General features: G+C 39.0%; 1 protein-coding gene across 1 annotated transcript in view; it reads right to left on the bottom strand.

Annotated features, from left to right (window-relative positions):
* Positions 1-17,363, bottom strand: part of FSTL4 (follistatin like 4) — a 1,219,954-nt gene that overhangs the window by 22,663 nt on the left and 1,179,928 nt on the right. The window contains exon 10 of the mRNA XM_089686641.1: positions 11,511-11,620. Within this exon, the coding sequence (XP_089542767.1) occupies positions 11,511-11,620 (110 nt within the window). The remainder of the gene's footprint in view (positions 1-11,510; positions 11,621-17,363) is intronic.

The following is a 17,363-nucleotide window of genomic DNA, read 5'->3' as shown; positions in this document are numbered from 1 at the left end:
AGAAATGACAAGATGTATGATTACGGACGCTGGCTTACCTAACAAATACTGGGGAGAAGCAATAATGACTGCAACATACCTACAAAACAGGCTCCCATCAAAAGCTATTGAGAGTACACCATATGAAATGTGGAATGGATCAAAACCTAACGTAGGACATATCAGAGTATTTGGCTGTAAAGCATATGCCCACATTCCAAGTCAGAAATGCTCCAAGTTGGAGAACAAAGCCATAGAAGGCATTCTGGTCGGCTACAGTGAGCAGTGTAAGGGATATAGAATCCTTTGTCCAAAGACCAACAAGGTCACAGTAAGCCGCAGTGTTTATTTTAATGAACGTGAAGCACCAGATAATACAATTCTTGAAAAATGTGGAGAGGATTTACGCGCTGAATCGGCAAGAGACACTGACCCATGCGAAGCAGGACAAGAGCCAGAACAAGAAGTGGAACTTACAATCAACGATCCAATAGAACCCACTGAACAACAAGAAATCAGAAGATCCTCTCGAATGACAAAAGGGATACCACCCCGCAGGTTATCATACGCTGCTAAAACACATCAAACACAGGAGCCAACATCCTGGGAAGACATAGAAACTTTGCCGAGAAGGGAAGCCGATCAGTGGAGAAAAGCAGCTGAAGAAGAAATAAAAGCACTTCAAGAAAATAAAAAACTTGGTCACTAACAGAACTCCCTCCTGGTCGCAAAACCATCGGAAGCAAATGGACTTTTAAAGTAAAATATGATGCAGAAGGAAACATCCATAGATACAAAGCAAGATTAGTTGCCAAGGGATACTCCCAGAAATTTGGAGAAGATTACGATTAGACATTTGCTCCAGTTGTGAAACATTCTACTATAAGAACACTCCTTAGTATTGCTGCCGGAAAGGGTGAGAAAGCGGCGAGAGCATGGAATGAAAAAGTGAACGAAATACTCAGAAAAGAAGGGTTCTCAAAAAGTAAAGCAGATCCATGTCTGTATTCAAAGAATCAAGAGAACAAATGGACATACATCCTAATATACGTCGATGACATCTTGACGTGTTTTGAACAAGAAGGGGACTATGACCAAATAGTTCACAAACTGAAACAAAATTTTGAAATTAAATAGTTGGGGAACATTACTCACTACCTAGGAATTCAAATAGAGCGGGAAGAGGATGGAAGCTATCTTCTTAACCAAAGTCAGAAAATTACAGAAATGTTAGAACAGTTTCATATGCAAGATGCAAAGGAAGCAAAAACACCAATGGAACCAGATTATCCAAAAACAAGGGAACGTCATTGTTTTCTACAAAAGAGACTAAATGTCATATAATTATGCACATGCCATTGAGAAGGGGTGTTGGGAATGCAACAGCATGTACTATAATGTACTATATAGTATTTTGTGTTAATATCACTTGACCAGTAGATGGCACTGTACACTAAGGTCACTAGTTGTACATATGGTTCTTTCCTCTTCTCTATCATCTCTTCAGGAAGTAATGTGTCTGTAATATGTCTGCTGCAATGTGCTCTGTATGTTTGTAACTTAAGCCACACAAGTAAAGCCTGAATTCTGCTATCACTACCAGTGTCTTCTATAACACATAACCAACAGGCAACCCTTCGTGATCCACGTTAAAACGGTAATTATGCAGAGCTCATCCTGCCTTGGCAGAGGTAGCAGAGGATGAAACATCTTGGGGATGCCTTGAAGAAAAATTTGTGTAACACCTTTCCAGACACTGGGATGTTACTATTTCCTGGACAATGTGTTTCTGAGGCTTTGTTTGGCCAAAGGAAGAGCAGTGGAGAATGTGGCTGGCTGACTGATGCCTTTAACCACTTGCAATCCTGAGGATTTACTCCCTTAATGACCAGGCCTCTTTTTGCTACTCGGCGCTGCACTAATTCAACTAATAATTGCGCGGTCCTGCAATGCTGCACCCAAACGAAATTTACGTCTTTTTTTCACACAAATAGAGCTTTCTTTCTGTGGTATTTGATCACCTGTGCGCTTTTTATTTTTCACGCTATAAACAAAAAAAGACCAAAAATTTTGAAGAAAAATTATTTTTTACTTTCAGCTATACAAAATATATAGTAAACTCAAAGTTAGTTATAAATTTAGGCCAAAATGTATTCTGCTACAGGTTTTATCCCAATAAGTGTATATTGATTGCTTTGTGTGAAAGCTATAGCGTCTACAAACTATGGTATAGATACTGCAATTTACGCCATGTTTTTGCTATACAGCACTGCGCTAGTTTAACAGACAATTGCGCGGGCATGCAATACGGTACATAAATAAAATTTATGTCCTTTTTTCACAAAAATAGAGCTTTCTTTTGATGGTATTTTATCACCTGTGCACTTTTTATTTTTGGTATAACCAGAAAAATTTTGAAAAAAAAAAAGTTTTTGAAAAAAACAATATTTTCTCATTTCGGTCATAAAAAATATCCAAAAAAACTAAAATTGTGTCATAAATTTAGGCCAAAATGTATTCTGCTACATGTTTTGGGTTAAAAAATTTCCAATAAGTGTATATTGATTGCTTTGTGTGAAAGTTATAGCATCTACAAAATAAAATACCAGGATAGTATAAACACCCTCAAATGACCACTTTTCGTAAAGTAGACACCCTAAGCTATTTGCTGAGAGGCATATTGAGTCAATGGAAGATTTATCTTTTTTCCACAAGTTTCTGGAAATGACAAAACATTTTTTTTTTTTTTTTTTTTACGCAAAGTTGTCATTTAAATGATTTCTCGCACAAGCAATGGGTATATGTGGAATTACACCACAAAATACATTCTGCTACTTCTACCGAGTATGGGGATACCACGTGTGTGAGACTTTTTGGTAGCCTAGCCACATACAGGAGCCTGAAATCCAATGACCACTTTGAAAGCCTGAAGGTGCGTAACTTCCTCATTTCACTTCCTCAATACCTATCACAGTTTCGAAGGCCCTGACATGCCAGGATAGCACCAAACCCCCCCAAATGACCGCTTTCTGGAAAGTAGACACCCCATGGAATTTAAAAAGAAGCATGGTGAGTATTTTGCAGATCTCATTTTTTTCTCACAAGGTTTTGAAATATAAAAAAAGAATAGAAAAAACATGTGGCAACAAATGAGATCTTCAAAATACTTACCGTGCTTTTTATCAAATTCCTCGGGGTGTCTACTTTCCAAAAAGGGGTCATTTGGGGGGGTTAGGTGCTATCCTGGCATTTCAGGGCCTCCGAAACTGTGATAGGTAGTCTGGAAGTGTAATGAGGAAATAAAGCCCTTTAAAAGCCTTAAGGTGCTTATTGGATTTTGGGGTCCTGTACTTGGCTTCACTGCCAAAACATCTCTCATATGTGGTACCCCCATACTCGGGAGATGTAGCAGAATGTATTTTGGGGAGTAATTCCACATATACCGATGGCATGTGTGAGCAATAAATCATTTAAATGACAATTTTGTGTAAAAAAAAAATATATATATATATATTTTTTTTGTCATTTTCCAAAAACTTGTGGTAAAAAAATAAATTCTTCTATTGATTCAACATGCCTCTCTCTCAGCAAATAGTTTGGGGTGTCTACTTTCCAAAAAGGGGTCGTTTTGGGGGGTGGGGGTGTTTTATGCCCAGCATTAGAAATTTATACCACACATCACTCTTCTAACCACCTGAAGACCAAGCCTTTTCTGACACTTTTTGTTCACATGAAAAAAATCAGTATTTTTTGCTAGGAAATTAATTTAAACCCCCAAACATTATATATTTTTAAAGCAGACACCCTAGTGAATAAAATGGTGGGTACTACAATTTTTTATGGCGCATAGTACTCGTGCAGCGATTTTTCAAATGCAAATTAAAAAAAAAATACACTTTTTTCACTTTTAATGCACAAAAGCACAATATATTGGCCAATTATTTTATAAAATATAAAAGATAATGGTATGCCGAATAAACAGATACCAAACATGACATGCTTTAAAACTGTGCATGCCCTGTGCAATGGCAACAAACTGCAAACATTTTTAATATTCATAGGCAACGCTTTAAAAGCCTTTAAAAGCTACCATTTTAGACTGAATGAGAAGAAATCTCTGCCATAAAAAGTGTGTGGTATGCCCACCATTAGAATATACTGCCCTGCATCCACCCACTTCTAATGGTGGGCACACATTAGGTCACACTTTGCCACAAGCGCCAGTTCCAAGATTGAACAAATGTATAAATAGTGGCACGCTTGAATAAAAATTGTCCACGTATAAGTGGTACCCCATATGGAAAAAGGATGACACCAAGTCCCAAACTATCTTGCCACTGCTCCCTGTAGTCTGGGCATCCAGGGGGCTCCACGTGACTATCTTTTCCCTCGTAAAAATCCAAAACTTATAAGTATAGCCTGTTGCCCTCTCACACGTCTTCTACATCTTGACTCCATTACTGGCACGCTTGCAGGGGAAAAATTGTGTGAATGCAAGGCGGCCAGAAAAATTAATGAGGGACTCATCAACACAGATGTTTTGCTGGGGAGTATAGACATCTGCAAATTTTTGGTTAAGGTGATTTGCGAGGGGCTGAATATTGTGGAGCCGGTCAAATTCAGAGTCACCCCGAGGATGACAGAGTGTATTGTCGTTGAAATGCATAAAACACATTATATTCTCATATCCATGCCTGGCCATGGAAGCAGAGAACACGGCATATGATGAATCGGGTCTGCGGACCAATACAACCGCAATTCATTTTTTTCAGTAATGCCCATGTTGAGGGTTAGGCCCAAAAAAGAAAGTAAATTCGAAAATCGTAATGAGTTTCCATGCGACTGGTCTGGCAAGGTTTGAATTTGGGTTGGCGGCAATAAATCGTTGTGCACATAAATTGCTTTGATCCACAATCAACGCATACAGATATTCCGTGTAAAAACTGCTCCAAAAATCAAGGAGGTATGTGAAAGACCAAGATGTACTAGACCGCTGGTACTCGCCAGTTAACCAAAAGGTAGAACTGCACTAGTACTGGCACTCTGCTGCATATGAGAGTCATCAAAATGTACCGGCAAGTGCATAACAGAGATCAGGCCTGATTCTGCAAACACTGCGGTTTTGTGTGCAGTGTATCAAGTGACCGTGACCTACTGACACTGCACTTGCTGGAGGAGAAGGGGGGGGTAAGCGTAGGGGCTAAAATGCAGGTGCTGGCAGGTGCCGGGGCTGATCCCACTAACGCTGCGTTTTTGGGGATGCTATACTAATGTGAACGCTGGTATAGTGGTATATCTGATCAAAGATATTGACCCGTTCAGACACTATACTAGCAATGGAGGTTTATTGTACATGAGCGTGCTCCTGGCAATCAAGGGGTTAAATGTGATGACTGGTGTATTGAGGGGCAATATGACGCTATCTGGGAGGGGCGTGAAAACCATGGGAGCTCAAATCATGTGTGTATATATGTGTATATATATATATATATATGTGTGTGTGTGTGTGTGATTTTGCGCACCCATGCCGCCCTGTAGCAGTATTTCTGCTATAGGGTGGTCAGGAAGCGGTTACAGAAGAGGTTTGTGTTACAGCGCTGCGTTACTTTAATTGACAATTGCGTTGTCATGCAACACTGCACCCAAATTAAATTTACATCTTTTTATTCCCACAAATTGAGCTTTCTTTCGGTGGTATTTGATCGCCTGTGCATTTTTTATTTTTTGCGCTATAAAAAAAAAAGGCTGACAATTGTGAGAAAAAAAAACCAATATTTTGGACTTTTTGCTATAAAACATGTCCAGTAAAAAAATGTAAAAACCAAATTTCGTCATAAATTTCTGCCAAAATGCATTTTGCGACATGTCTTTGCTAAAAAAAAACCCAATACGTGTAAATTAATTGGTCTACGTGAAAGTTATAGCGTTTATAAATGGCGGGAAAGATACTGTGATTTTTTATTTTTTTTTATATACTAATAATGGCGGCAATCAGCAACTTATAGCGGCGATCAGTGACTTATGGCGGGACTGCGGGACTGTGGTGGACATTCTGACACTGGGGGGGAACTGACTTGGGGTCACTGACATCCTCAGTGACACCAATACAGTGGTCAGAGAAAAAAAAAAAAAACACTGACAATGTACTAATGGCACTGGGGAGGAAGAGGTTAACTTTTTTATTCACTGAAAGGGTTAACTGTGTGGGGGGAGTGTTTTACTAGGGAGCAGGGGTGTGTACTGCAAGGGAACACCACTGATCCGGAAAGATAAACTCTTCTCTCCAGATCAGCATGTCAGGAGCTGACAGGGAACTGACAGAAAGCAGAGCTACTGCAGCTCTGCTCTCTGTCAGTGATTGCCGCTAATTGGCGGGACCCGGCGACTGACACCCGTGGCCTGATCGGCGGTGCGGGTAGGGCGGTGGCGTGCCTCGCCCCTACCTGTTTTGCAAAAGCGCGTTTTAAAACGTGGTTTTGCCCAGTCGTGCTGACCTGCCACCATACTTCTACAGTGGCTGGTCGGCAAGTGGTAAAACAATTCTTTAGTCCTCAGCACCCAGAGCTGTTAGGTTTAACCACCCATTGGCAGCATCTGCATCATGTGGTGCAGGATTATCTAGGGGCAAGAGAAAACTTGGAGACCTTTCCAATTGAGCAGCCACTGGGTTACTAGGTCTTGAGGATGGATCACTGGCCAGAACTTGCTCAATATACCATCATGGCCTGCATCCAGTGTGCTTTCCAAATGGACATTCAGTGCTGCTGGAGGTTTTGTGACAGATAAAAGAGTGTGTCTGTCCACAGACTTTGTTGACTGGCTGACATTTATCAAAATGACTTGGATCAACAGCAGCTATCAAGCCCCTGATGCTGATGTAACTGATTAAATTTGTTAGGGATCTAACTGTCTATGCTGTCTATCCTATTCCTGAATCCTGATTATGCTAGCTTCCAATAATGTGTTTGATTTAGGGCACCACCAACACCCAAGGCCCACTTTTTCTATACTTGTTTGACAGGTGCATCTAATTTAAATTTTTTTTTCTCTAATTGTTAAAAAAGTTTAACAGCAGGGCCCAATTTTTCTGCACCTGTTTGATAGGTGCATGTAATTTGACTTTTTTACCATTTTTTTTCCTCAATTTTTAACTGCAGGGCCCATTTCTGCACCCAGCAATACTAACTGTGAGGGGCTACAGTGTTCAGGCACCATCAACACCCAAGACCCAATTTTTCTGCACCTGTTTGACAGGTGCATCTAATTTAAATTTTTTACCATTATTTTCTTAATTTTTAACAGCAGGGCCCAGCAATTGTAACTGTGAGGGGTTACGGTGTTCAGGCACCACCTACTCCCAAGGCCCAATTTTTCCTCACCTGTGTACAGGTGCATATAATTTGAATTTTTAGAACAGGGTCCAAACCTGCACTCATCAAGAATAACGTGTTACGGTGTAAAGGCACCACCTACTGCTTGCCCGCCAAATACCCCACAATGCAATGGGCTCTCACAGTCCCCACCCCCCATTATATAAAACATAGAGGATAATACTCTTCCGGAAAAAAAAAATAAAGAATAATAATAAAAAATAAATAAAAAAATTAGCACAAAAAATACATTAAAAAAATGCAATTAAAAATTACGTGGGGTTCCCCTCTAAAAGCAATACCATGCCCTTTAGGCCTGGTAGGACTTTTAAGGGGAACCCTACCCCCAAAAAATGGGGGGAAAGCATTGGGTCCCCCCTAAATTCCTACCAGACCCCTGATCTGAGCACAGGCCTGGCAGGCTAGGAAAGGGGGGGGATGAGGGGGCACCCCCCCTCCCTGCACCTTACCAGGCCATGTGCCATTGGCATGGGGACAAGGGCCTCTTCCCTACAACCCTTGCCCAGTGGTTATGGGGGTCTGCGGGCAGAGGGGGTTATTAGCATCAGGGTACCCCTTTAAATAAGGGGGCACCCTTATGCTGCCCCCCTTGGGAATGAGTAAGGGGTTCCAGCGTTGTAATCCATTCTCAATCTCAAAAGAAACAGCTTCTGCTGGGCTGTTTTTTTTAAAAAAAAACCCACAATGCTTTATGATGTTAGTATAATGGGTGCACCTGTATTAAAATTTGTGTCATATTACTACAAAAGATGCAATTGAATAAATTACAGTAAATTCCCTACAAAACATAATTTCCTTATAGTTATGCAGCGAGGGCGAAGAGTGCAAGAGAAATGTGAGAAAAAAAGAATCTTTAAACCTAAGCTGCAAAGGTGCCCTCATGTCTCTAAAATAAATAGTTGCGCGGAGGCCCTCTTTATTAGCAATGATAGTACAGATCTGCTAATGAGTCCTTATTTTAAAATTTAAAGGATAAGTTCATCTTTTTCACCAAAATAATAAATGCACATTTTTTTACAGGTAAAAAAAAATGTGCATTTATTATTTTTTGCTACAGGTGCCTGTAAAGCATTTCACCAGCAATCGGCAGATCATTGGTGCCATGCAGGTCTCTTGTAGATCTGGCAGCATATCTGCTTTCTCGTATGGGATGTACGGGCAAGCAGTTAAGATTCAGTTAACTACCATGGTGCTCCACAGTGCCATGGTAGTTCATTGAGAACTACAAGCCGACAGCCTCTAAGGCTGATGGGATTAGTAGTTCATTCATTCAAGGAACCCTATGAATGAATGACGTGGCCGTGTGGGTGGAGCCCTGCATGGCCATGCTGTTTTTGAATACTGACAGCTACTATGGGGAATTTCTCCCAATTCTTCTGTCACAGAGAGATGGCAGCTGCAGCATTGGGAAAATGTTACATGTTCCACCCTAAAAACAGGTGGAACATCTAACATATTCCCAAAGGTGAACTTATCCTTTAAATCAAGAACAAATAATTGTATAAGTGGATAAATATTGCCTAGTCACAAAGCATTATTATTCTTTTATTAAAGATTAAATGTAAATAAAACAAAAAAAAATGTGCTGCTTCCTTATATTAACTTAATAAAACTATACACACCAAAAAGCTGCTGTAAAAATATTTCCAAAAGATAATCAAAACTATATCACAAAAATGACAACACTGTGCTACCTCCCAAACTATATGTGCTTAATATACAGTAAATAAAATGGGTACTGTCAAGCATCTATATATGTGTTAAAATAAAGTATGTGTTAAACAATAAATTTTAAACCAGGTACCAGGGGTGGACTAACAACTCATGGGGCCCCTGAGCAATAGAGGATCATGGGGCCCCTGTGTCCTTGCCCAAACTCAAAAAAGCCTATGAAAACGGTACCAGGGGCATCTCATGGGGCCCCCTACTGACCCCGGGCCCTCGGACAGTGCCCGAGTTAACAAATGGTCAGTCCGCCCCTGCCAGGTACCACATTAATATAATAATTGTCTATTGTGCTTCACTGAATTTTAACACCAAACAGACAAGTGCCTGATTTTCCTCTAATTTATGTGCTCCAACTCTCATAAGTGCCACCAAACCACTTGCATGTCTTTTAGATTAAAAAAAAAAAACAAACACTCTTTCACCAGAAATATATGACCACTAGGTAGGTCATTCACACTTGTTTGAAAGAAAAATTACATGATTCTTTTTCATTGCACTGTAAGAAAGCATCTCCATAGTCTTCAGAAGGTGGATAGTATGTTTTCAAGAATATACTGTAAAACAAACTTGGAAAGCTTAAAAATACTTATTTAATATTAAAAAAGTAGACAAAGCAGTAAAACTCACAGATTCTAGTGCTCTGTCAGCACTGAAGGATCACCAGTGCTCTTTAATGTTAGTACTATTGTACCATATGAACAAGTGACTCCACCACTATGTTCCCACCCAACGGACTTCTTTAGAAGAAAATAAATTGGTGCATGATGGCAATCTTATCAATATCATATAGGAGAAATAGGGGTTTCCAAGAAGTCAAATTCTTTTATTGACCACCTGGGAAACATGGACATAAAAAGAGCACCAAAACTGTGGTGCATTTTCCATACGTTTTTGTCACATTTTCCATTCATTTCAGTGGGCAGTTGCATTTTTGGTGCGGTTTGAAAACCGCATCAAAGATGCAGCATGCAGGTCTTCTAAAAAAAAAAAAAAAAAAAAAAAAAGATGCAGGACTTCTCAAAACACACTGTACCTGCAGTGCAGTGGTATGAAGAATCCTATAGGATTTAAACGGAGTGCTTTTTTGTTGCATTTATAACTAGGGAAAAGCACAGCAAAAACAAATCGGTGTGAAAGCAGCCTAACTGCACTGCACTGCAAGTAACAAAGCAATGAAAAAGCACTATATGATTTTTCTTTTAAACAGTGTGCATAACCTACCTAGCAGTAATTGGTTTGGCAGCATTTATGAGAATTGGAGAGCATACAGTATTTTGGAAGTCAGTTTGGTGAATTAATTCATTAAAGCACAATGGATTATTTTATTAATGTGGCACCTAGTTTACAGAAAAAGACAGCTTTTTTTAAAGAGACTATATATATATATATATATATATATATATATATATATATATATATATATATATATATATATATATTGTGACAGTACGAGGTTCTGTCACTGTGTAAGTGGTCAGCAGAAGGACACAGGGTTTGCACTTTTGCTGAGTGCAGGACTAGGAAGCAGATGTTCAGAAAGGATAGAACTCCTTTTGCAGGTTTCTCCAGGTTTTGGTAGTCCTGAATGGGGCTCCCTTGGGAGGGATGGAATCTCCAACCCAGTGTGCAGGTTTTGTGGAGGAACAGCAGGGTGTGTGCCTAGGTGTACAGAGCCCTTATAATGGATGTTTAGGAATACCTCAGGGCTCCACCCAAGAGAGACAGAAGGTCTCCTATAGGAGTCAGATAGGCTGCTTGTGGCAGCAGGAGTATGATTGTCTGCAAGAGCTGTGTGTGGCCGAGAAGCTCTAAGATGTGTGTCTGGAAGATCTAATGGTCAGAGGGACTGCTGCTGATGAGTAGCCTGGTGGGCTAGCATTCTCATTTGGATTGTGTATATTTTGCTGGAGAAGAACCCACTGCGTGGGAAACATGTGTTTTGGACTTTCCTTTTTTTTCCTTTTAATAAAAGTGGGCTACCAAGCCCTAAAAAATAGTTCCTGGAGTGAACTCACTTTTAAATGCATCTACCACGGAGCTAAACATCCCCAAATATTACAATATGTTAATAAACACTTTTTTTATATTATGCCCTTATGGTTTGGGAGGTAGTGCTGAAAGTTTTGTTAAATGTTCACCACATAGACTAACTAAAATCTGACCTTAAGGTACAAATCTGACCTTCTGATAAAATTGTGCTCATACTAGGAGAATATATCTAAACGTTTCTGCTGTCATACCAGATTTGTACATGCAGGTAAACTGGAAATGTCATGTTAGGACCTGACATTTCCTGTGCTAGGGCACAGGAGAGACAAAAAGACTCAAGAAAAATCAATTAAAACTATCTCACAAGAAAAAAAGACTACATTTGTTTTACAGTGTTGGCATAAAAAGACATCAACTCCTTACCGAATGTGATTAATAATAAGATTGGTTGGAGGAATGAACAAATCATCCACTTTCTCAAAGGCTGTACGGATAATTTTTTGCTTTTCTCCTGTGCTTGCTTCTGATATGACCTAAAATGGTCCAATAAATAAAGACAACAGAAATGATTACAAAAGGTAAGAACAGGAAATAAAGAAAACCTGCCTCTTTTTACTGCTGTGCAGAACTGTAATCTTCAGTAGCAGCCTAACTTCAGCCAAAATATATGGTTTTTAATCTTTGGATAGTATGGACTAGGGTTAGAACCTGAGCTGGGATTTTATTGCTGTCTGCGATAATCCTATCTTTGAAGGGTTCATTCAATGCTATCTTATTACTTTAAGTAAAACTATCTAAATCTAATAAAAAAAAACAGTTTGTCTTTAAAGCGTGGAAGAGTTTAGAATCATTGTCAGGTTTTATTGCTCTCTATCATTCACTCTCTCTAACTGTCCTAATCATTAATGATTAATCATTAATGATAGGTCTGGGTAAACCCAAAATTTTGAGTTGCCATTAGAACAGGAATGAATGAGGAAATTTTCCAATAGGCACATTTGTTCCTAAGACTTCTGTCTGAGAAGGGATTTTCCTCATATTGAAAAGTGACACAGATGGCAAAAGTGATTGTTTTAACCTTTCCCTTCTTTATCCAATAAGAATACAAAAAGTTTTGATTTTGTTTTAGTGTATCTGCACCTTTGGTAGCTTGCCCTTTACACGGCCCCACCTTTCACTCCTATTCTCACCTGTCCCAAATCCATTCTCTCTATAGGAATAGGTGGAGAATGCAGAACTCAAGCATGTGCCTGAATCAAAAGAATTTGACAAGTAACTCTATGGCTGCATGGTTGATATTTTGCTGAATCAGTGACAGATTAGTAGAAGACTGACCGGAAAAGCTGACTGCATAGCAAGCTGCAAAAAAAGTACAGTTACACTTGATTTAGTAAGTCAGTTAGTTGATGAAGGACATTTCCATTGTTGCTTGCTTTTTTCCAAAAATGTTTTCATCATATAGAAGACTCCCTTCTTTAAGAGTCATATATTTGTACATACTGTAGTTGCAGTTTATAGAACCAATTTAGACCTATTCCTGTAATATATAAAGCTGATATAGGTTATTTTTGCATAATTAGATCCCAAAGACAGATTTGGCTAGGTTTAGTGAGAAAGACAGCTGAAATCCAAAGCTAAGCATTTAACTTACAGGCTTTAAATTGTCTATAGACCACTCTGAAGGAGCATCTTTTAGTTCAGCATAACCACAACTTTCTTATTGCACATACATGGAAACTTCAATGATGCGTCCCTGCAGTCATTCTTATTGTATGTGAACTTCGGTGTGCATTGTTATTGAATATTTTTGTAATTGCAGACATCTGAAAATGCATTCATTTAACCAATTCCAATTCCTGTTGGCTGTACTTCATCCTAATATTATTATCGTTATACAGTATTTATAAAGCGCCAATAGTTCGCTCAGCGCTGTACATTACAAAGGGGGACAGAACATGTGACAGAACAATACCAATACAATGCAAAACATGAGGGGATTGAGGACCCTGCTCTTTCGAGCTTACAATCTAGGAGATATAATACATTTTATATGAAACCTATGGAACTTTCAAGATTCCACCATTCAGACTAAGATCAGTTCAACAACATTCCAACATAGTTAAAATAGTAATTCCAGTAAAGCTATAAGTACACAAACATCATCACTAAAACATGCTGCAGTTTATACATTGCAGCATGCTTTAGCAATGGTGTTTGCACTCATTTCTATTTTTTAATTATGTATTAAATTAAGTAAATAAAATATTTATTATATTTATATTTGTTGAATTGATGTTCGTCTGAATGGTGAAATCTTCATAAAAATGTGTTATATTTGTGCTGTTTGGGAAGTGATGCCACCCACTACTCAGTGGTTCTGCAAATAAGTTAACTTGACTTCATTCTATTTTATGGTAAACAGTAATAATGTATGGAAATATATTGTTTTCTGCTACATGTTTTGTAATGTAAAAAGGGTAAAGCCCTCCTATATGGAAAAACTACTTTGTACATTAAAATTGCATTCATGAGGTATCCTCTTACTCAAAAACTTTGTCCGTTATACTTCTAGATGAATATCTGGAGTTTGTTAACTACATGAAAAAAAGGAATAAGAAAAATTGTTTGATTTTTAATTTTTTTCTTAAATTTAAATAAAACATATATGTTTGAAGAATCACACAAAAAACAAGAAAAAAAAACAGTGCTAAAATATATCCACCACCCTGTTAAATACTCATGTAAAAATATAACAAATTTTACCTGTAAAGTGCAACTGGAAAAAACTAACAAACAAAAATATTGGTGCAGTCAAATATATAAAATCCCCAAAGAGCAATAAATACACTTTTCCTTCTGTAAAACTTGCTATATCACAAATCCATAACAATAGTGCTAAAAAGTCCAAGTTCTCTAAAAAAAAAAAAAAAAAAATGTGCAAAAAAAAAAGTGTCAATAAATACCACCAGACTATTCACTCCAAAGTGAGAAAAAGAGATGAAGATACTCTATATGATGGAAGCAAACAAATAAATCCACTCTACAACAGAATGTGGAAGACATCCTCCTCCATGCAGTTCATTTGATCTTTTCTCTGACACCCTCAATCCCCACATTTGAATAAGATGGTCACACGTCATGTTATGTTGTAATCAACTGGTATGGTAAGGCCACTTATCACTCTCCATAAACCATTATAAGAAAGAAGAATTCAACGGGTTCATAGCACAACATGTTTATTAAAACCATATAAAAAAATGCACTCACATAGCATAATTCCCAGCACTGGAAGCAAACCACATAAACTAAAGAGGAACACTCCACTTCCTAATCAGATCACATGAGTGGTCTCTAGGGAATGATGTCATCAGATGTAGGCTGTCAAATAGGATTTTAGAGATATGTTTGAAGGGTTTTTTTCTTTTTTTTTGTGTTTATTTAAATATCTGCACAGATACCTACCCAGATACCTAGATTTACAACCCATCATAACAGAGGATGGAACTCTGAAAGAAATATTCCAGCAACCCCCAATACTGACTTTCAGACAACCCCCCAACCTCAGAAATAAACTAATCAGTAGGAAACTTCCTTCTGATTATGATGTCACAAATAATGGAAGCAAACCCTGCAATAAGAAACGCTGCAAACTGTGCAACCAAATCAATCCATCAAAAAGCGTCAGACACTCAAAAGGAATCTTCAATATTTCCAGATCATACAGCTGCACCTCCAGTAATGTTGTATACATTATCCAGTGCAGAAAATGCAGCAAAGGATCTTATGTTGGCGAAACAGGACAGAAGTTGCAAACAAGGATGAATTTGCACAGACATACCATCAAGGAACATAAAGAAGATGACCTCTGCACACCTGTAGGACAACATTTCACACAACCAGGCCACAATATGGAAGACCTCAATATTTTAGTTCTGAAAGGAAAATTCAAATCCATCCAGGAAAGAAAAACATTTGAACTAAGAATGATAATTCTATTTGACACAAAAGATAACGGCCTTAATTTGGACATGGGATTCCTCAACCATTATCCGACAGCTTTATGACTATCTATTAGCTAAAGCTTGACCCCCTCTGTGTGAGTGTAGTATTTCCCCCCCCCCTCCCCCCCTCGCTTTTGATGTATCTTATCTGTAGCCCCTTTTTTTTTTTTTCTCAATCCCTTCTAACATTCTGCTTAAACTTTGTGATTTGTAATAGTACTGCTTAGACCTTGAAGAAGGGGACATACCCCGAAAGATTGTCCTCAAAATTGTATGTTAGTGCAAATAAAAAAAGTATCACGGACAGTACTCAATTGTTTCTGTCAAAAAAAGCCTGGGAGGCAATTTCAACACTTAGGGTTTAATAATGAAAAGGTCAAAATGATGCAAATAAAATATTTGCAGAAAAAAGGTGTTACAACTAAACAAAGAGACAACAAAGCATCAGATGAATAAAAAGGAGTTGAAAATGAAGAATACTTGCAAATCCTGGTTTCAGCAGGATTTTCTGTACCTGTTACTGCGCATGAGTAACAGTGAGGGGTTAGAGTTTTCAGGCACCACCGATGCCCACTCGCATGTGACAGGTGCATGTAATAAAATGTTTTTTTCAGATTTTTTAACAATTATTAACAATGTTTTACAATTTTTTACAGCAGAGCCTATTCCTGCGCCCAGCAAGAGTAACTGTGAGGGGTTACAGTGTTCAGCACCGCCAAATCCCAAGGACCAATTTTTCTGCACCTGTTTGACAGGTATATCTAATTTAAATTTCGTACAATTTTTTTAAAAATTTTTAAAAATTTTAAACAGCAGGGCTCATTCCTGTGCTCGCCAAGAGTAACTGTAAGGGTTTACAGTGTTCAGGCACTACCAACACCCATTTTTTCCACACCTGGGATATACACTATGGGCGTATATAATTTGTTTTTTTAGAGCAGTGCCATTTCCTTATTAGTAATGAATAACTATAAGGGGTTACAGTGCAGAGGCACCAACACCCAAGGCCAATTTTTTCAACACACTGTGTGACAGGTGCATATAATTTGAATTTTTGAGCTGTACGCCATTCCTCAGCTGTACCCAGGAATGATGTAACCAGTTTTTTGGCTTGAGGAGTAGGCAAGGCTATGAGTGTCTCAACTTCTCCAGTTCCAGATCTCTGGGTGTCTCCTATCTGCATTTCCCGGTGCTGAACCTCTGACATGTACTTCTGACAGTTACAGTGTTTGACTGTCAAACTAGGCACTAGCAGTTTGTTCAGGACTGGTGACAGGAGCCCAAAGTGTTCTCCCCAAGCAGGGCCGAACACTGCGAGGCCCAGGGGCGGACTGACAACTCATGGGGCCCCCGGGCAATAGGGGATTATGGGGCCCGTGTCCTTGCCCGCACTAAAAAAGCATATGAAAAAGGTACCAGGGGCATCTCATGGGGCCCCCTACTGACCCCGGGCCCTCAGGCAGTGCCCGAGTTTCCAAATGGTCAGTCCGCCCCTGGCGAGGCCCCTAAAGTAGGCAACTGCACAAGGTTCCACCTTTCTTCCATTTTTCTTCACATCAAGGGGGGTGTTGACAGAGACCATCTGACCAATCATCCACTCTGGTACCTCCTAGCATAGGGGTGTTTGGGTTCAAAACCCTGATGGAGGTAAATATGACTTTATTCTGGCTATACTGTCATAATTTCAGAAGTTATGAAATATAGTGGGATGATGATGGCTTCTACCGCAACACAGATGTGTGTTTTCTACAGACTTCCAACTAAGGTATTTATGACCCAATGTCTGTTAACGCTCTAGGCACTAAAGCTATTGGGGGTTAGATTTTGCTAGTCCTATTAACAGATGAATTAGGGGTATATGGCATTAGATAAAAGGCGTGTATTGTATAAACTGAAGGAAGGAGGGGGGAAAGTCAATGTGGCTATGCCTTCTTATGACAAAATGGCATGTGAGACATGTGACGTGAACAAAATGGCTGCTACACACACAGCTATTCGTGTGCCATGTACGCATGACCATTACACTGGCCACTGGCAACCAGCCTCTATATAATGGTAAAAAACTCTAATGACAGTGCACACTTTGACTGTAGGATAAATATTGGTCAGTAGTTAGGTGAGGCTGTCTGTTTTCACTGATGAAATGTGTCCTTCTGCTGGCAAATGTAAATCAAACTCTCATTAAAACTAATGTTACTGCAGAGGATACAGCAGTGTGAAATCCAGCAGCAGGACAATTTTAATCTCTTAGATTGTAAATTCCAAGAAGCAGGGC

Source organism: Staurois parvus, unplaced genomic scaffold (assembly GCF_062004578.1).
Source record: "Staurois parvus isolate SC_StPar_1 unplaced genomic scaffold, SC_StPar_1.0 ptg000403l, whole genome shotgun sequence".
Taxonomy (NCBI): Eukaryota; Metazoa; Chordata; class Amphibia; order Anura; family Ranidae; genus Staurois; species Staurois parvus.
The sequence above is the reverse complement of the archived record's forward strand: the minus strand, read 5'-3'. Positions and strand labels throughout refer to the sequence as shown.